The sequence below is a fragment of the Amblyomma americanum genome, chromosome 2 (assembly GCF_052857255.1).
Source record: "Amblyomma americanum isolate KBUSLIRL-KWMA chromosome 2, ASM5285725v1, whole genome shotgun sequence".
Lineage (NCBI taxonomy): Eukaryota > Metazoa > Arthropoda > Arachnida > Ixodida > Ixodidae > Amblyomma > Amblyomma americanum.
This window is the reverse complement of record NC_135498.1, coordinates 100,265,782-100,286,631: the sequence shown is the minus strand read 5'-3', so window position 1 is coordinate 100,286,631 and position 20,850 is coordinate 100,265,782. Positions and strand designations below refer to the sequence as shown.

Sequence of the window (20,850 nt, the reverse complement as noted above, 5' to 3'; positions counted from 1 at the left end):
AACCATACAGTAGCTCAGTAACAATGGCTGGAATGTCAGGAGCAATCTCTGTGGCATGAATCATTGCAGTGCTAAGCTCCTTATTATCATCTGCTGCCTGTATTACCAAAATACTCTTGGGAGAGAGAGCGAGAGAGGAAAAATGTTGATGCTTGGGCTCGGAAGCGGTTCGTTTTATTTAAACGTAGCGCTTGCAGCGGCGTTCCGCGCACAGCACAATAGCTGAAGCCGGTGGTTGGGCAGACGTAGAAACAGAAAGGCCATCTTCCTACGAAGCTCTCGTAAAGTCGCGGCGTTCACACCAGGTTTCTATACCATTTATTTCGCGACATTTTTGTATCTTTTCGGGGCTACTGTGATCTGGATAAGGAGCCAACCAAAACATCAATCTCCGGCGCCATGAGAAAACCCAAGTAAACCAGATCGTCGAAAATTGCCAACCTGTGCTCGAAGACGAGAAGTCTCGAGTCTCGTCTAAGCCCGCGTACTCACAGGAGTCAAGAAGCCCGCTGACACCATCGACGACGCACTGCGCAAAAATTTTGCACAAGCTGACGCTGCACCACGAACATGTACGCCAACAGACATCATTGAGAAAGCATGCGATACACACCTGACGCTTTGGCGCTTTTGGTCCGCTTTGTCAGGTATCCGCAGCGAGAAGACGCTACGCTGCTGCGAGGTTGTAGAATAACGTTGGCATTGCGCCAGGGCTCAGGAAAAGTTTTGACGAATGCCGAAGCCAGCGAGGTATGCGGGCTGCAATCGTAACTGCTGTTGTCAAAGTGTAGCGTGCATATAACACTGTATAATTGCTCGGAGTCCCCAGCTGCACGCATAAAATCTATCCAGGCTTGTTTCTGCGCGGCCTCCCGAGGAAATTTATCCAACTCCGCTTCGGTGCCGGACTTGCTGAGGCAAAAGTCAACAACGCACGAAATAGGCGACATGGCGATTGGTGTGCCTAGAAGCTCACTGTGCGCGTAATCTAAAACGCAAGCAGGACTGCGTGACTCGGCCTCGCTACAGCAGCATGCGTTGACTCGTTGGTCGCGAGCCGCCGTTACCGCAGTCGTGAGCGTTTAGGAAAAGCAAGATTCGCGAGCAAGTTTTGTAGTCCGCAAAACCGCAAAACTTTCCCCCCCGTCAAAAAACTGTGCAGTGACGTAACAAATACCTGATATGTTTTCTTCTCCGTCCTTACGTCACGTTGATGCACTAGCGTTGGGTCGGACTTCCAAGAGCATTTTTCACAAACCTTAAAATGAGATTAAAATATATTCTAGACCTCCCTTGAGTTTAATACTTGGCTCCTCTGGTAATCACGTATCAAGTATACGTATGAGAGTCTCTGTAGAACCTTGAAATTCGGTGTCTCTACCCAATTAACATTTCGTCTTTTCCGGACGTTCGAGGTAAACCAAACTTTAATGGAAAAAATGCAAGACGGCCGAGGCGAGATCTGCGGATTATATTGATTCATATTGAGTCATACGATGTACGAAAAAAAATTGCCTTCATAATTTATTTCCCATAGAAAGATGGGTTCGTCTAAAATTTATGACATTGGCGCGTGTGATATGTTGATTGCGTCTGCGCGCGCTGACAATTTCTGTGGTGGCGGCGGCCGTAAAGGAATTAAACTGTTCTAGAGTGTGCTCACGTTCGACGCCGGAGCTACCTTGGCCGGTTAGTTCGGCGTTCGAGCGATACGCTGTCAAATCCCGGCTGCCACGTGCAGCTGATCACGCGTGAAGCACCTTTTATTGCTGTTTGAAATTGGTACCTTTGTCCACGCGTTGTGTTTGATGATAAACACAGTAGAAACACCTACGAATTTCAAAGTTGCGCGGCTTGAAAAAAATTCCGGTTTATGCTATCTTTTTTTTTCTTGTCTTTGGTTTTCTTTTCCAGTCTATTCTTAACTAGGTTCACATTTTATGTCTCACGTAATCGATGTCAGTGCCGGTAAGTGAAGTTTGTTCACGCCTTCAGATTCCGCTCAGAAGACATTATTGTGCACACAAAGCCTCGAGCGAAGAAAGAAGAAAAAACGGCGCACGCTCACGAGCAAGGCCGTTCCCAAAGGAGGCGCTGCCATAATATCAATTGGTTCCTATTCACCGGACACAGACGTCGCACACCACCTCTGCCGTCACTGCAGATATGGCAAACGTTGAAAGGGAGACTCACTCGACGAAGAAAAGTCGGCGCTCCGGCCACCGTCCTTCCGCACCTCCCCCGATGCGACAGCAGAACCCCGAAGCTCCGCAGGAGGCTGGCAACACGGTCTCCGCCCCCGTCACAGCAGGCACCTCTACCGTGCTCACGTCGCCACTGGACCACATCCTCATTTTCGGCCACGGCTGGTTCCAGAGGCTCGTCCTGCTCTGCACCACGCTGGCCTTCTTCACTACGGTGCTGCAAGCAGCTGCGATCAACAGCCTGGCGCGCCCTGCGGACCACTGGCGCCGGCCGCCAGCAGACTACGCCCATGTGCCAGCTGAGATATGGAGGAACACCAGCGTGCCACTCGAGGCTGACGGCGTGACTCGCCACAAGTGTCTTCGGTACGAGCCGCCGCTCCCTTCCGAGGAAGAAGACGGCGTTGAAGAAAGGAGTACGATTCCCTGCAACGCCGGTTGGGACTACGAGGTAGAGGCCGCCTCGATCATCAGAGAGTGGAACATCGTCTGTGAGCGTGATTGGATCATGACGGCCCTGATAGCTGCCTACATGTTCGGAGGAGTGATTCCTTTGCCATTTTCAGGAGTCACTGCTAACAGTATCGGGAGGCGCCCCGTGCTGTGCATCTGGATGTTCCTGCTCATGTTCGCCGGCATAGGAGTGGTCTTCGCCAAGACCCTAATTGCCTTCGCCGCTCTCCGCTCCCTCCTGTCCGCCGAAACCGCCGGCGTCGTCGTCACATCCACCGTGATGCTGTTCGCGGTGACCGACACGCAGCATCGGGCCCTCTTTTGCAGCTGCGCCGTAGCCGGCGGCGCGCTTCTGGCCTTCGTCTATCAAGCTGTCTTGCTAGGCATGGTCACCGACTGGATGGCCGTCCAGATTGTGTCCATGGTGTCAACCTGCGGCCTGGTTCTTGGAGTGTACCTGATGGAGGAGTCGCCGTGCTGGCTCCTGGCTGTACTGAACATGCAACGCGCAGAGAACGTGCTGTCGTGGGCGGCACGCGTCAACACCGACCCGGACGCCTTCAAGCATCACCTGTCTGCGCTGAGGGTCGAGCTCAAACGGCAGCAGGAACAGCAGCAGGACCCCGGCAGCTCTGACGTTTTCTCGGGGCCTCAAGGTGCTCGTCTTTGATTTCTAAACATTGCAGTCAGTTATAACAACGCGATAGCGGTAATGGCCCCGTTACCTAGAAAATCCGGCGTCGGCGTTGTGGGCGCAGCGTAGGGTGGCCCAGGTGGCCTCGCGCCAGAGAAGCAAACTAGGTGGGTCGCGTAGGTCACGCGACTTTGTGGCGTCATTACAGCCCGCCCACCGGACTGTGAGCAAACTGACCACTGGGGAATGTGACCGTTAAATCAATGCTTGATCGCGAGATGTTGTAGGGGAAGAACAACTTGGGTGGCACAAGCCCCACAGGTGGCAGCCCCTCCCATCGCAGGGCAGTGGTTCATCCCTTAACCTCACTGCGGACGGAGCGATGTGATGGCTCCCAGGTACCTATGAATGTAAAGTTGTGAATGACCAATTCCACATATATGGGCAATAACTCTTTAACGCTATCGCGTCATATCTTAGCTAGAGCTTTAGATTTCCCTTCATATTTTCCGATGATATTGAATTCCTGCAAATCGCAACACAATGCAAGGTGAAATCACTTTCATCGAAACAATGGCGCAGAAATAGGAAACCCAGCATTACGAAACGATAACACGCCAAGCGTTCACGCATCAGCTATTTCCAATTCCATGCTTGGTTGTGACAGTCGACTGGTTTATGCCTGTTTAACTTCCCAAACCAACTTAGGATATGAGCGACGCCGTAGTGAAGGGCTCCGGAAATTTTGACCTCCTAGGGTTGTTTGACGTGCACTGGCATCGCACAGTACACGAATCTCTAGCATTTGACCTCCGTCGAAATTCGAGCACCGCGGCCGGGATCGGACGCTCGTCTATCAGGTCCGCAGCCGAGCACCATAACCCATGAGGTACTGCGGGCGCTTTTTGACAACAAACATCGAGTCAGGTCTTTGTGTGAGCTGGAATTAGATGCCACGGTGCGTATTAATGCGGTAGAACTAAAAGCCTCATCGGAGAAAAAAACGTGCCGTCGGCCCAAAATGCGCCCAATGGCTACAAGGAAGGGACATCATCAAAATCGATAATTCCGAATGGCTTAGGAGAAGTGACGTCAGAAGACCGCGCGTGACATCATTTTTGGTAAAGGCTGCAACAGCTTATAATGCTATCACACTGCCAACACTTTAGCTAATGAGGTGCCCCTGTGAATTTTTTCTCCACTCTTTTACATAACCGTTATGTATCAACTAGCTCGTGACTCCGTATGCATCTGCCCTACGCAATTCAAATTTGGTGATGGGATAAAGCATGATTTCCCGTGACAAAGGTGATCTGAAGCGACGCTTGATCATATCGTACGACTGAACCCAGGTGGTCACCGGACATCATAGAGGCAGAGTCCTTTAATAACGAGGCATCTGATTAAGGAATATAAATATTGTTTTATGGGGCTCAACATTCCAAAGCGGCCCACGCTGAGGCACTCGGGAAGAATTTAGATAGCCTACGAAACTAGATCGTCACGAAAGAACCGTTAGCGATAAAAAGACCACAAGATGAAAGGGCTCGACCGAAAGCTTTCTTTAGTCATTCATACTTATGGATGGCTTCGTAACGATTTTCTGTCTTTTACGACTAGATACAAGCTTCTCGGCGAGCGTGTACAACCTTTGTAAAATGTAGAGCCCGGAGGGGTTTGCTTCTAAGCTTCGAACTCCGGCAGCATCCTTGCAAGTCCTAACCTTCGGAGAGGAGAGAGTTAGACTTCCCCTTAGCTACAAGATTTCGAACGTTCTGAATGCATAACAAGCTACGCGGCGTGGCCCAGAAGCAAGCTTCCTTGAGCTGTAAGCGTTTGACAAAGACCGCTCATCGCAATGTAGCCTGCCACACGTTGTTTACAGCGTTAGCTTTTAGTGTGCGGGTATCTGTCGTAAACGTGGTAGCTGGCGAGACCCTCCACAGCTTCCGTACGTCCGAGTGTGACCGCAGCACCTCGCGGATGAGTCCTCCGTGACCACCCCGCTCACACAGCCCGTACGATCACGTGACGACCACCCTGTGCATATAGTTGGTGGCTTCCGTTAAGCTACCCACAACGCAGGCGCAGTAGTCAAACAGTATTTCGCGGCAAATGCGACAACTGAAAAAGAAGAAGCAAGAATAATTGGCGGTGATGATCCGCATTGCCAGGGATGACATTTTTTAAAAAGAAACCCGGTATTCTCTTCACGCGACAACATCATGCGTACAAGCAACAGAGTCGCAAGCAACCAGAGACGCGCACCTTGATGTTACGTAGAACATCTCAAGAACGAAACGGCAAATTCCCCCCCAAATGAGAAGAGCCCACAGCCCATGGCGCCTTTCGATTTTTATAGCATCACGGTAATAATCTGTGGCTAATCCGCTTTCATGCTCAGTTAATGTCTGGTTGATCCCATTTGGGCTACCATTACAGGGATTTAAACACTTATTAACCGCAACATCATGAAAATCGTTCGATGCCATTGGCTGGAGGACCTGTTTTATGGGGAATTTGCCGTGTTGTTTTTTTCGTTGTATGTGATATCTAACTGATTCGCGCTCACCAACATCGGACACGTCTCAATGATTTCTTTTGAAACATGATGGGTTCAGTTTATTTTAGCGAAAATCTGTGACTGCCTGTGAAGCCAACTAGCTATGCCACACCATGCTTTACATAAACCACGTCCTAGAATTGAAGCGGGGGAAGGGGGGCAAGGGGGTGCTTCTTCCTCTGGAAACAGTCTCCCTTGTCCTCCGCTGTTTTGGAGTCTCTGACCTACGCACAAACGCATTCACTTACCCAAAGACAATTTTCTTGTTCCATTGATTAGCAGCCAAAGAACAGCAACCACCTCGCCTTTCATTGGATCCCCCCCCCCCTCCTTCTTTTACTGAGCTACTCATAAGGATTATAACTGGGGCCCGAAGTCCGTACATACTCGATCTGTCGACCACATCGATTCGAGTCTCTCTATGCAATAATTTGCTAGCGGGGTGAGGAATTACAAGTGAGTCCCAGAGCCTAAATGTCATTACAACCCTTCAAACAAAACTGCTCCCTGTAAACCTTCGAGTCCCTTACAACCATTTGTACGGGCCCCTCAGAACTTTCGAGCCTTTATTCGAGTTGAAGCCCAAAAAGTCATGACGATCAAACGGAAGTCAAGCGACGAGTAAAAAAACTCCAGGCAAGGCAGTTTCATGGAAATTTTATTCTCGTCTCATGAGTACTGAGCACCGAAGGTGTGTAAACACTTTGGAAGCCTCTAGATCTTCGAAAGCTGTCTGCGGGCCGTAAAAATTACTGTTTCTAACGGCACTCCGTAATTTCGTAACACGTGCTTGTTAATCGCAGATGCGCACGTCACCGAACTTGTGTGGAACCAGTCCCCTGCGCCACCTGCGCCGCCGGTCCTTGGTCACCTTCGGATGCTGGCTCGTCGGGTTCGCCGTCTACTACAAATTCCTAACGGGCCAAGTCATGCGCTCCAACCACGGGGCACAGATCGCGTTGGTCCTGCTCAGGCTGCCCGGGATCATCATGAACGTGATCATCATCACGTACGCCGGGCGCAGCAGGACGCTCAGCCTCAGCTTGATCATCATGGCCGTCGTGGCCGCAGCGCTGGCCATTGGGCACACGGTTCACGCTCCCGGCTACTTCCTGGCGGCCTTCATGGTGGTGTCGATGCTGCTTTTCGACCTCTGCGCCGTCACCCTGTTTATCCTGACGGCCGAGCTGTACCCGACGGTGGTTCGCGGGGCGGGGCTGGCATTCAGCTACACGTGCGGGTGTGTGGGCTGCTTCATAGCGCCCTTCCTCAACGAGATTCAGTCGGCCGACATGAAGGGCTTGATGTACGCCACGGCGGCCGCGCTGTTGCTCTTCTTGGGAGTGATGGCGCTGGCGCTGCCGGAGACGACGGAGCTGCAGCCGGCCAACACGATGCACGACTTCGCGGCCGAAAAGTGGCAGCTAAAAACCAATTATTATTAGTCTCCCCTGAGAGTCGCTCGAAGAGGCAGCAAGCGCAAGCGAGCCAAGAGCGGCCAATCCGAAATGCAGAGAGCAGCCAAATAGGGCCGGAAGTGAAGAACAAGATGCGCGGTGATTTGGGGTGGGGGAGGAGGGGAGAGGGGCGGCAGTAATCATATTTGTGTTTCTGGAGCGCGTTCGCAATCCTCTCTTTATTTTATTTAATCATCGACTGTTTACTTGGAGCTCACTTTCTCTCAAGACTCTGTGCTCATTAACAGAGTATATAAATTGTTTTGTACCCAAGATATGCGTAGAACTGTGCAAGGGACGCGACCAGACGCTGCTAATGAATCGTCGGAAAATATTTTATTGGTCTGTAGCACACAAAGCGATGAATTCACAAGAACTCTGGCATCTGGAAGCATTAAGCGATTTTCGTGCTCTGATGTAGTCCAAGAAATTCTGCAACATATGTTCTAGCAAGTAACGAAGTTCGACTGTGTCCGCCACTCACGGAAAGTTCACATGCGGGCATTTGAGTGATAGGCAGAGTGCACCGTATGGCGAAACTGTCCAACTTACCGCCACTCTTCGCTAGAGAACCGGAGTGCGTGGTGGGGAGAGCACATTTTTTAATTACTAATCCATTACTGATATAGCCTACAGCAAAGCCTGGTTTATCGGCGGCATTAGATTGTCAGCAAGGTAAATAAAACCCACAACTATGCTCTCCTCGTCTATTCTCTATATATACACCACGGTTACGGCGACAAGGTGTAACCATCCCTCATAGCGCGAGTCGCTTTAGGACGTTAAACCCCCTTAAAACTAAACCAACCATTCCACAATTCAATACTCCTCCCATTTCAGAGTCTATCTAATTAGCGATCCCTAACTGAAGTCCTTTCACTGGCGTTACCCGGATATTAAGGCATACCCTGTTAATGGGGCCGGTTGCCAGTTACACTTTGCTTATAGTACCTCAAAAGCTGTGTCGAGAACGAATCCACAGACTCTGCTCTAAGGACGCGATCCAGCCAATGGCGTCTTCCGACTGGCTCCATTGGCTGAAGGGACGCCTTTTGAGTAGCGTTTGCAGATTCGTTCTTGAGTTGTATTAGTCGAATACAACTAAAGAACTAAGCGGCCTTATTTCGTTTAGCGTGCTTAATTTTCCAAAACAACTCGGGCTATTAGAGAAGCCGCAGTGAAGGGCTCCAGATTATTTTGACTACCTGGGGTTCCCTTATAGCGTGCACTGACATCGCACAGCAAACGGGTCTCTTAAAAGGGTAGAGACACCACATTTTTGTGTTGCACCTCTCGGTTGTAAATAATGCGTAGAGATCCTGTAAGCATGGTCGACAATGTTACAAGGACGATATCGTATTATATAATTAATAATTGTACTATATGCGCCCACCGGTTTCTGTTTCTGTTCGTAGTTGCCAGGTTTCTACCCGACGTCCAAAACCAGACAATGCGCTGTCACGTGGGCCCGGAAAACCGTGACGTCGATTGGGCACGTTGTCTGCTTGACACGCACGTGGTGCGCGTAAACACGGAGACGACGGAGAGACGGGAGCAGGGCAAGTCGCAAATTAATGGCGAATAGCTCCGAGTCGGGAGGCGAATAATTTTATTTTGGCGAGGACACTGATTATGAGGCATCGGAGGACGACACAGACGATGAAGAAGACGCCGCGTTTGAGAACCCCGACAACCACTTCATTATTTCACCGCTTGAGATAAGCATGGATGAGCTTTATCCTGTTTGGATATGCGCCAAAGCCTGGCCAATCCCCCACCATGGGTATGTGCCATCGTATTTGAGGCAACGAGAACAACCTTATTTTTGACCTGCTGGCCAGCGATTCCGAAGACTAGGCAGGCGTCAGTCTCGACGCAGTTCAGGTTGTGCCAGCGGACGCCGAGCGTGTTGGCAACGTACGCTGGAAAGCATTGTTGTTGTCGTGTTATTTTGCTGCTCGTCTAAGAGATTTTTATTTGTTTTCGTCCCAACTGCAGTGCCCGATCTCTTTGCCAATCTCAGTTACTACCAGTCAAATATATCGCGCAAAAAATTTAAACGAGGCCACTAACACGTGCAACCGCGCATGTTGTAGCTCGGTCTTTGCTGTTTGCATAAATGATGCGTATATATTTTGTCGCGGGCACCAATTACACCGTTTGGATGCCATTTCTCCCTCAACTGTTTGCACGTGTTCTCCCACGTACATGTATATTGCCGTAGACTGCGATATTCAGAAGCATAATTTTGCCGCTCCAGAAGCCACCCGCACAGCTCTATTCGTTTCTTTTATATTTTCGTTCGTGCACCGTGAAACACACGATATTGCGCTTGTCGCATGCTTCGTGGCAACGTGCACTAATGGGAGAACTCGCAAAAACGCGGCCAATGCATGCACAAAGCGGTCTTTCCGAAATTGCCTTCGGCTGCTGGCGCGACGGCTTCCAAGTGCAGTTTTGCGTGCTCCAATAGTAGTAGTAGTAATAATAACGACGTTTATCCTCGATGTGAATGTGGCCGCTGTCGCGCCATGGACACCCTTCTCGAGTCTGCGCTGCCTTGAAATACCTGAAGTCGCTGCCCACATCCCCGAGTGTGCTCTGTGCATCATCAGCAGCAACATGTTTGTATAGGGGGTCCCTTAACATCTACGCACGGCAACTTGCATATTTGGCACTACTGGAAGACAGACCGGCCCTCGTCAACGCACCAGAGATCAAGTAACTGGGTGTTTCTTGTTTGATGCGAAGCACTTGCGATTTTATCATGCTCCACTCCTGTATCAGTTTCAATGATGACATTTGTGTCTCTTGCAATAAAAAGCACTTTTGTCTTGATCTTCAAACCTAACTACGCCACCATTTCGCTTGCAGTTATGCAATTTGAATGCAGCCACCTTCGTATGACCAAAGGTGTAAAGTTTGAGGACAGTGATTGAAATATTGAAAATCCTGACAGCATGGCTGAAAGCAGTGAAAATATAGCTTCCTACATAATATCGTTCGTACTCTCTTAATCAGGGTTCTGTAGCTAACAGTTTTTTTTGTGTGTTTTTCACATCATTATCATCATAACGCAGCGACTATTTTTTGCAGTCGTTAAATGTACGCGGCGTAACGACAATTTGTGCGCTGGATTTGGCGTCGCCTTGTGAGGAGGAATCGCAGAGTTCTGCGAAGCTGTGTCGTAGGAGTAATGGGAAATGCTTTCCCCTCACAGCGATACTGTGAGTTTCGCTACCTGGAATAAATCAGTTTCAGAAATGAACTGTACCCACTGAGGGTAACAAGGTGCACAGTTATTTATTTCACATCAAAATGCAAAGCAGAACAATGAACTGCAAGTAAAACAAAAAAAAACTATATGTACATTAGGCTGAATTATTAGATGTGATATTTCGGAGAAATGTGCAATTTGTATACATATCCATGTACATACTTTGGGCTGTCCTCGCTACACTTACAACATATTCATGAAATGCTGCCTTCAGCAATACGACTGCCGAAATTCGCACCACGTAACAGGGTTTGTACCTGTGATAAAATATCGCATTGCTCTGTAATCAATATGAATGACACACATTTTCATACCCAACAGTGAAATGACAGAACAGCTATACCTGCATTAGCTCCTATGCGTAAGGAATGACCCCTAGCCGAGCCAGTTTGTGCCAAGCATATGCTGGTACAATGACAGACATAGCTGTACAATGGACTTCCTCAGTTGCATGCACTTTTGGAAATTCCTGAGAAGTGCATAAAACCCACATGCCTTGCCTTCTGCAAAGCATTGATTATTTTAATGTCAGCACTTCCTCAATATCCATGTTATCCAGACGAACCAGTTTAATAGGATCAAACCCTCTCCCATTATCTTGGTTTTCTCCCATTTGCACACCTCTGTTGGAAAGCAAAAGCAATCAAATGTTGCCCTGATCAGCACTACAATAATGTAGTTTTGTACAAGCAATACAGCACAACAACCTGAGCGCACTTCATACAAAGCAAATACGTGCAAGTAATGAAGACTTGAGGGTTGGACAAGATACAGTGGGCTCATTTTTGAAGGAGAGGGACAGCAGAAAGGTGACACTTGTGCTAATTGAATGAAGGTAATTTCGAAGAAGCAACAAATACAGCTAAATAAAATTAAGCAGACGGTGGAACAAAATGAAAAAGAGTGGTAATAGTTGGCTGAAATTATGAACGATTAAGCAGAGACTGTTTGTGTGTATCAAGGAGCTTTGACTGTGAAAGGAATTTCCAAACTTTAGAAAGCCAGGGTGTAGTATCACTAGGAGCGCCAGCTTAACGCAGTTCCGTGAAAGATTTCAAAATTTAGCTTTATATGAGGAATTTTGAGCAGGCAGCTACATTTTCTTTATGCAGATGTTGCGCACATCAGTGCGCACAGCAGATCGATAGGAATGCTGCAAATTTAACCTGAACTCTCGCGAAAGCTACAGCGTGGTAAATAAGAACCTGCGCACGGCCAGATATCTGCTGAAGCAAGCTTGCGCATCAAGCATGACAGGTGTGGTGGCAACCCATTCATAGTGTTTTATAGTAACAGGTGAGTTACGAAAACAATATTAAGTAACAAAAGGTATTACTATTTTCAAATAACTCTAAGCATCCATTCTGGGGCTTCCTCTTGCGGCAGTACCAGGCCTTCCAGCAATAGAAGTGAGCAGCAGGTAAGTGTTAAACTTTTGCAGGGCTGTATCCAGCTGTAGGCTCGCTACAACAGGTGCAGGATTATGCACTGGGGCATCATCAGAGATATTCAATCACTGGCCAGCACTCTATGAGGAAAAAAAGAAAACCTTCAAGCTACAAGAAAGCCAAGCACTACGCTGTCTATACCTGTTTAAAATATCCTAGCCTAAATCATCTAGTCTATAAAAAACAAAAATGCGCGACGAGCAGTTGGGGCCATTACGACAAATAGTCACGTGAAATGCTTAGCCCATTTTACTCAGTTCTGCATGGGTGTTGTTTGCAGAGTTCCTGCTACCTGTGGAAGAATATATAACTGCCAGACATGAAGGGCACTGTGTGATATTTGGAAGAACGTTTGAATTTTTTTAACGCTCTGCCAAACTCTAATTAATTTCTCCATTACTGCTCTTGTGGCGTTATCAATTTTACTTTCATAATGTAAACTGATCATCGCACTTGCAGAGCAGAAGAAGCCTTTCAGAAGGTAAACAATATTTTTTGTTGCTGTCCTTGATCCTGACACGTCATATACACTAACCCCCCACCCCCTCCCCCGCACGTGATACCCATGAAAGAGAGCCTTTAGGTGCGAACTTACCAAACAAATAAAAATTAAAATCTAAGTGCTCGCCGACCTTGCATGATGAGATGAAACAAGATAGGCTTCCCTAACCATTTGCAAACACTGCAGCCTACAGTTCCACACCTGGTTCTAGTTGCCATTTTTTTGTCTCATTTTATTGTTATTTTGGCCGTTTACTTCGCTTGATCTTTTCCCACAAATTACTGCTTTTTCCAAAACATCCGCACCTGAAACTATTTGTGTTACATCTCTTTTGTCATCCACTATCTGCACTGCACAAATATAAAGAACTTTCACACGACACGTGCTTCATAGACAACAGCAGCGGTGGCCGAGTGGTTGAGCATCCGCCTCGCATGCGGGAGATGCGGGGTTCGATCCACAGTGCCGCCGGGTACCCACCGGTGATACAATGGGTACAAGCTTTCCCCTGGTCTGGCGCTCGGCTTATTTAGGGTGAAATGCTTGGAAAATCGGTCTCTGACCCCACCTTGAGAAATCGATAATGTGCCATGGCGCTCTTTGGCCTCAGATGCCTTTGCGCCATGAAAATTCATCATCATCATCATGAAGTGTTTCATAGCACCAGTCACCTGTGAGTCTGTGTAAAAAATGCCTTGGCCATCATATCACTTATTCAACGTGTCACAATACAAAAAAAAACGTCACAGAGGAACCAGGTCCATATTTGGAGGGCTAAGCTGCATTAAAAACGGTTAAAAAAACATACTTTTTACCCAGCACCCTAACATCTAAAAGAACCTGCTGATGCAGTAGTACAATGAGCACACATGCAGGACATTACTTCGGAAAGTATACACCTATGGGACTTTCAGAGGCTTTACTAAGCAAGGACAAGAACACGCACCAAAAGGATGACAGACTTCGGGAATTTTGATTGGACAGAACAATTTGCCCATAGAAAGCAAGGCAAAATGTCACTAAGCCTGCGACTTTGGAAGCAACTTTACAACGAGAATGAAAGCAAAAGACAGCTTTTATGTAGAGGGCAGGTATCACGCATCTTAGACAATTACGGTTTATAAATGCTACTTCATCCTGACCCCAGCACGGCCTCTTTTCTGGCCGTGCTACTCGGACCTACTTTATTATGAGTGGAAGCTATTTTCTGTGGTCCTCCTACTTTTTACTGCTACGATTTTTCTTGTCTCTTAGGTCTGCTACAGCTGTTTGATTTTTAGAAAATGTTTATGAAGCTTCAGCTGCAGAAAGTATTTGTGCTGTAGTGTTACTTGCGTGTACTTTGGCCCTGCATCCAACATCGTGTGCAAATAAGTAGTCACACCTCATCCTTCGAGTGCTAAGGCTCAGCAGCTAAAGGATGAAGTTACATGCCTCACTGAAGAGTTTTACTGCCTCTATAGAACGTACAAAAGTATAGCACAAGATTCTGCTGTCTTACACTCAATGAGTAAGATAAAATTCTGGTCAAGTTCAAACTACATAGTCTGAAACGTCCAACAGCGCTTCAAGCTAAATGTTGGGTCTGCAAGCGTCCCTTGCACTTCGCAGTTGTCTTCTCCACAGCACTGATCCAGTGTTACTGGCTGCTATGCTGCAGTAGAAGGTATTGGTTCCACAACAGCTGCAGCCAAACTGGTTTATTCCAGCCGCTGTGTCTCTTCTTTTCGCCCTGCACCTCACAGCGCACGGCGCTAACATGTCACCACAATGCCTCCTCCTCAGGAGACTGAATTGTCCCAGCAAAGTCTTCCGGCCGGGTTAAAGAGGGTATGGAGATGTCTTGTTGAGAACAAGTGGAAAGAGAAGTGAAAGGGCAGCTGATTAAGGAAGCACGGTGTTGTCGACGTGGGCAAGCTTTATGTGGTTGACGGTGATGACTGTGTCATAACTGATGACACACGGCGTTTCGTCACCCCGCGCCACGACGAGATGCGGTCCAGTATAGAGTGCCTGAAGCAGACGGCAAGCACAATCCACGCATAAGAAAACATAGGCGCCGTCTCTCAAATCACAGTGGGCAAACGCCAGCTTGCACTGGTGAGCACGTCTCGGAGGTGCGGTGATACGGGACAGGAGAGTGGTTAGACGTTCAATATTATGTATGCCAGGACGGGACAGGCAACGCTTTGCGCAGACGGGCACACGAAATCAGCTGGTAGACACAACAATGCGCCATAGACGAGATGAGAAAGGGCACGTCCGAGATCTCCCTTGATGGCCGTACTAAGATCTAAAAGTACAACTGGCAACCAAGTGGCGATGCCTTCGGCTGCATGTAAACTCCTTACCGAACTGTTGGCTTGCGGACGGTAAGCAGTAGTATTGAGGAGGGTGATGCCGAGAACCTGGGTCAAACTGGCGACAAGTGCAGACTCGAAATGGCAGCCTCGGTCGGTGATGATCTCCCCTGTCACGCCGAAACGACGAAACGGGCAATCCACGTGGAAATGAGCGTGTAGGTAACCGTTTCCACAGTGATGTCCGGTATAAGACTGGCTTCGAGCCAGCGAGTAAAACAGTGAATTATGCTTAGTATATAGCGGTAACCGTGTGATGATGCTAATGGTCCGACCAGATCGATGTGAATAACTGCAATATGGGATTGCGGATGCTGAAAACTTCCTAGAGAGGTCAAAGTGTGACGATAAATTGTGCACAGCTGGCGGGCAACAAGGCACGCCAGAGGCCAGATGCGAACCTCGGCGTTGAGGCCAGGCGACACGAAATGCTCAGCAACAATACGCTGAGAGGCACGGATACTGAGATGAGAAAGGCGTTGAACATCGCTTAAAAGGGTGGGGCGTAGAAGCACAGGTACCTATATAAGGGGATGCGTGTCCAGTGACAGGGTTCACGTCGCAAATAAGGTCGACTCCAGGATCAGTACAATGTACAGGGCGCAGGTGCGAGGATGATGAACAAACTGCTTGAAGGTCTTCATCCTGCTGTTGATAACGGGCCAGGACTTGCTGGGTAAAAGAATGTGTTTGCCAGAAACAAATATGGCTGAGGGTATCGCCAGAAATGTTATGGGCGCCCTTGATGTGCCGGATGTCGGTGAAAGCTCCAACAGGAAGGATGTCGGTGAAAGCTCCAACAGAAATGTCGAGTTTCCGTGGGTGAGCAGGTGGTCTCGGATGAAGAGAAAGCGCTCGTGAGTGGTCTGTGGTCCGTGAAGATCACAAAATTTCGGCTTTCCATGAAGACACGGTAGTGTTTCACAGTGATGCATGCCACGATCAGCTCACTGCCGAAGAGCACTGTCCTGCTGCTCTGAAGTCAGAGCTTCTTCGTAAAAAAACCGAGAGGGCACCACTCACTGTTAAGAAATGGCTGCGGGACGCCGCCAACAGCGGAACCTGAAACTGACCGTGACGCTCGTGGGGGCGTTGCGTGGAAGGTGAACTAGAAGGGTGGTGAAGGCAAGACGCTCTTTGACAGCAATGAAAGCAGCATTGGCAGCCTCAATCCAGGAGAAAGCATGTGCGTTTGGGTTGGCCGTCTAAAGTAAACTTTTGAGATGCTGCACAACGACAGCCCGTCCAGGAATGAAACATCTGTAGTAGCTGACGATGCCAAGGAAACTCTAGATCTGACATAGTGAGTCTAGGTAGGGGAAGTCCGCGTCTGCCTTAACCTTGTCGGGAAGAGGTTGGACACTGTGGGCGTCGACTAGATGTCCCAGGAATGCCAAGGATGAAACGCCAAACACACATTTGTCAGTGTTAAGATTGAGTCCGCAGTCGGCAAAACATTCGAAAACGAGGCGCAGATGACGGAGATGCTCAGCGGGAGAGGAACTAACGACAAGGACATTATCGATGTGTGTGAATACGAACAGAAAACCTCGAATAATGACATCAATGAAACAATGGAAGGTTTGCGCTGCATTTTGTAGGACAAAAGGCATCCTCATGCATATCTATTAGGTGCAATACAATTCTTATGTAGTAAATGTAGTTAGATAATCAAAGCAAGTTGTGGTCATGACTGTACACATAACAGTACTCCAACTAAAACACCAACTCCAGAACAAAAAGAATGGTACAGCGGTGTGAATAATACATTCATGGGAGCAAGAAAATTAGCAGAATCTAAAAGATGTCACACAGACACACTAAATTTTCAGCACACAGTGCTTGAAGACATATTTAAAGAAAGAATATATAATGTCCACATTTACAATAGCAGTAATGAAGGCATTTCTAAATTAAACTTGCAAACCTTATACACTGCTGGGAACGAGATGTCCTTTTGGATTCTGTCGTATGTGCGCTTTGAAAAGGAGAAGATGCCGGCATTCTCCACGAGTCGCAGGGACTGCGTTGAGCTGCATCTTGTCAACAAAATGGCAGCGGCCAGAAGCACGTTGCCACGTCCAATCTGTCTCTGTATTGATTGGATATTGGCTACATCACTTAGTGCTGTGCATATTTGGACATGCTGTCACCACAACAAGAGAGCCGATGGCCTGGAAAAACAAACAGGGCAAGATTAAACAATTAATGATGGCAGGAAGATATAAAACAGCATATTTATCATATTACTATGATCACCTGAAAAAAGATTACTGCAACCAATGCAATGGATAAGGGAGACTCAGTTACACACCTTCAGTGAAGACTGTGTATGGTGATGGCAGCAAGCAGTCCTCATAAGCAATGAACCTCCGAGGTGGTGATGGTTCAGAGGAAGACCTGCCGGCAGTTTAGTATTGTCATGTATGTAATGAAACAATATGCTCAATATACAACTACCATAATTCCTAAAGAACGACCACCATCAAGTGCTACTACAAAAATATTTGCATGTTGATGTTACGCACAGGTTCTACTGAAGCAAATTTGGCCATTAACGAATTTACCTATATGCTGCTGAGCTTTTATATGTGTGCCTAGGTCTTGCTTACTTATACACTTACGCTGCTGAGGTGTCCAAACTTGGTTGGTAAGTGCTGTCATGATGATTGTCTTCGAATGTTGCAGATAAACCATCCTAGTTTGGCGACGAACACCTCGGAGCTGTGTCCTCTTGCAGCATAATATCGGCAACTTTGTAGTCTGTCTGAGATTCTGCAATTTGAAAGACAATTAAGAGCAATGTGCAGTTGCAAACATTGTCAAAATAATTGGCCAGAAAGGCAGAGTTCTACCACAGATGAGCAGTGCGTGTGTCTAGTATGAGAGATGCATTACATTGGTGTACCTCGACTGTTCAGCGCAAAGAAAGCAGCCTATTGTGTGCATACTGGTAAGTTTACACCAGAGAAGCATATGATTTCTCTTTCTTTAGGCACAGTACAATGGTTTCCAACTGCTAAGCAAAACACTGAACTTTTATTGCTGAGGCAGCTCTCTGGTAATGAACAACTGAACAACTAGCTCGCTTACAGCTACTTTAAAAGAAGCTTATGTCTGGCATGCCACCAAAAATAAACCACCTTGACGCTTCTCTCAGAGAAGAGTGCTGCTCAACAAACAATTCACATAATTGTTAAAGGATTCCAAACAAGACATCACGCTAGTGTGCTTGCTGGTTTGGTTTATGGAGTTTAACGTCCCAAAACGATTCACGCTATAAGCAACGCCGTAGCGGAGGACTCCAGAAAATTTCTACCATCTGGGGTTGTTTAATGTGCACCGACATCGCACAGTACACGGGCCTCTAGCATTTCGCCTACACCGAAATGCGACCGCTTAGGCCCAGATCGAACCTATGTATTTCGGGTCAGCAGCGGGGCTAATGACACTATTGTTAGTACTCTTTCCTAGAACACAAAAAATGTCACGCTAGAAAATCACATGTAATGGCAAAATAATGTATAATTAGTGCTGCTGTTACAGAGATAAACAACAACTACTCTCAAAATCGCAATGCGTACATTACAATATGTTTCTTTGTTATCTTTGAAAAAGGTGACAAATACTCCTTTACACACGTACCAGGTTCCTGTGCTGCATGCCCTGTTTGCACACCAACACTTTTCGTCTTAGGCGTGAATGCACCTGCGTAGATTTCCATGCCACTAGGGCTGTGCACTAAACCTGTGCATCAGACTTGGTAGATGCAGGTTTTTCTGGCACTGTGAGAAGCGGTGCTGCTTGACCATAGGAAAGTGCTAAAATCAAAATAAAATGAACAAAATTGTGCGTGGAAATTGATGACAAGCCTTCATAGTATACAAACAGGCATTTAAACAGATAGGCCATGACAAACTTATGCTAGACATTCATACAGGCTATTTGTCAAGTGCTTGTCCCAAAACTTGTGTATCACAAGATTTGATATGTACAAGGAAACAGTGGATGAATCGATGGTTTCCGAGGACCTTCACTGAAAGAGGGTGGTAGTGGATGCCGCTATGCTTTGTATTTTTTTAATCTAAGCCAATCAGTCTGTGCAACATTTATTTCAAGTAGAAATCTCGCTATTGTTTAAGCTATCCCAACTCTGAATCCTGATCTTGTATCACTAAGTCATTGCACTGCTTTTAAGCCGACAATCTTGCAACTGTCCCTGGATAATGTCAATGATGAACGTTTCACATTACTTTCATTACTTCTGAAGCCTGTACATGTATCAATTCTGGATGACTACTGCCACATTCCATGAAGATAGACCATTTGGTTTCTTAATTAGTTATATTTCTGTAGCCGGGATTGCCGTTTGAAACAGTAGGGTTCAGCATCCTGAATTATCATGGAATGATTCTTTCACAATTTTTCTTTTCTTTTTCCTACCCAAGCCCACAGCCTTCCTTTCTGCCTCTGTTTAAAGTTCTTTACTTCTGTTTGAGTTAACCCCAAACTAGTATTGTATTGCTTTCCTTTCATTTTGAGTCAAGGCTGTTTTTATTGAAACCTGAATGCCTTAAATGACATAACGTTTTTACGTGATTTCGAAGACCATTCCTCACCCCAAATTTTACTCTGAATTTCGCGTCTTGTACAGCGTCATTTTAAGTTTCACATTGAGCACCTAATGCTGGTATTCCAATAACACTGTTGTTCGTTTCTGCAAACTTGTACAAAGATGCTTATATGCCTGTCTTGCTAAGGTAGAAGACAACAAGGAAGAAAAGTGCAGGCACGGCAATTGGTGTGTTTCAAATACAATGACCACAAACCTCCTAGCTCTATACTGAAGTGCATCGCGCAGATATAGCGTCCGACTCTGTACTATGGTAGTGAACAATTCGTCTATGAAGTGCACAAAATGAAAGTAGCGCGACACGACTAACATGCTTCATAGTAGGCCAAGCCACTCCCAGCAGCGCTCCAAAGCGTCCCTGTATTGTTCTGTACGAGACTGAGAAGGCAGATGCTGTCCGGGTTTCTGGCTCATTTGTCTTGCCCTTACGCACTGCGCTTTCAAAACTAAGCTCTGGCACCACTCTTTCTATCACAATTCCTCTCAATCGGTCATACCTATTGCGCCCACTTAGAAGTGCTGGAGACTAACCACACATTAGCTAAGTAACAATGCCTGGAATGTCAGGAGCAATCTCTGCTGCATGGATGCATTGCAGTGCTAAGCTCCTTATTATCACCTGCTACCTGTATTACCAAAATACTCTTGGGAGAGAGAGGGAGAGAGGAAAAATTTTGATTGTTGGGCTCTAGGGCGGTCCATTTTATTTAACCGTAGCGCTTGCGGCGGCGTTCCGCGCACAGCAACAGCGGAAGCCGGTGGTTGGGCAGAGGTAGAAACAGCGAGGCCATCTTCATACGAACCTCTAATAAAGTCGCGGCGTTCACACCAGGTTTCTATACCATTTAGTTCGCGAACTTTTTGTACGTTTTCGGGGCTACTGTGATCTAGATAAGGAGACAACCAAAACATCAATCTCCGGCACCATGAGAAAACCCAAGTAAACCAGATCATCGAAAAATGCCAACCTGTGCCTGAAGACGACAAGTCTGGAGTCTCGTCTAAGCCCGCGTATTCACAGGAGTCAAGAAGCCCGCTGACACCATCGACGACGCACTGCGCAAAAATTTTGCACCAGCTGACGCTGCACCACGAACATGTACGCCAACAGACATCATTGAGAAAGCATGCGATACACACCTGACGGTTTGGCACTTTTGGTCCGCTCTGTAAGCTCTCCGCAGCGAGAAGACGCTGCGCTTCTGCGAAGTTGTAGAACAACGTTGGCATTGCGCCAGGGCTCAGGAAAAGTTTTGCTCGAATACCGAAGCCAGCGAGGTATGCCGGGTTGCATTCGTAACTGCTGTTCTCAAAGTGTA

The 20,850-nt window shown here is 47.3% G+C and overlaps 1 protein-coding gene across 1 annotated transcript; it reads left to right on the top strand.

The window, feature by feature from the left end:
* Positions 1-2,244: 2,244 nt before the first annotated feature.
* LOC144119932 (beta-alanine transporter-like) lies at positions 2,245-3,327 on the top strand. Its single transcript, XM_077652433.1, has one exon. The coding sequence runs from the start codon at positions 2,245-2,247 to the stop codon at positions 3,325-3,327; it is 1,083 nt and encodes a 360-aa protein (XP_077508559.1).
* Positions 3,328-20,850: the final 17,523 nt, after the last annotated feature.

Coding starts and splice junctions, on each gene's coding strand:
- LOC144119932 (XM_077652433.1), top strand. CDS start 2,245: ATGCGACAGCAGAACCCCGAAGCTCCGCAGGAGGCTGGCAACACGGTC.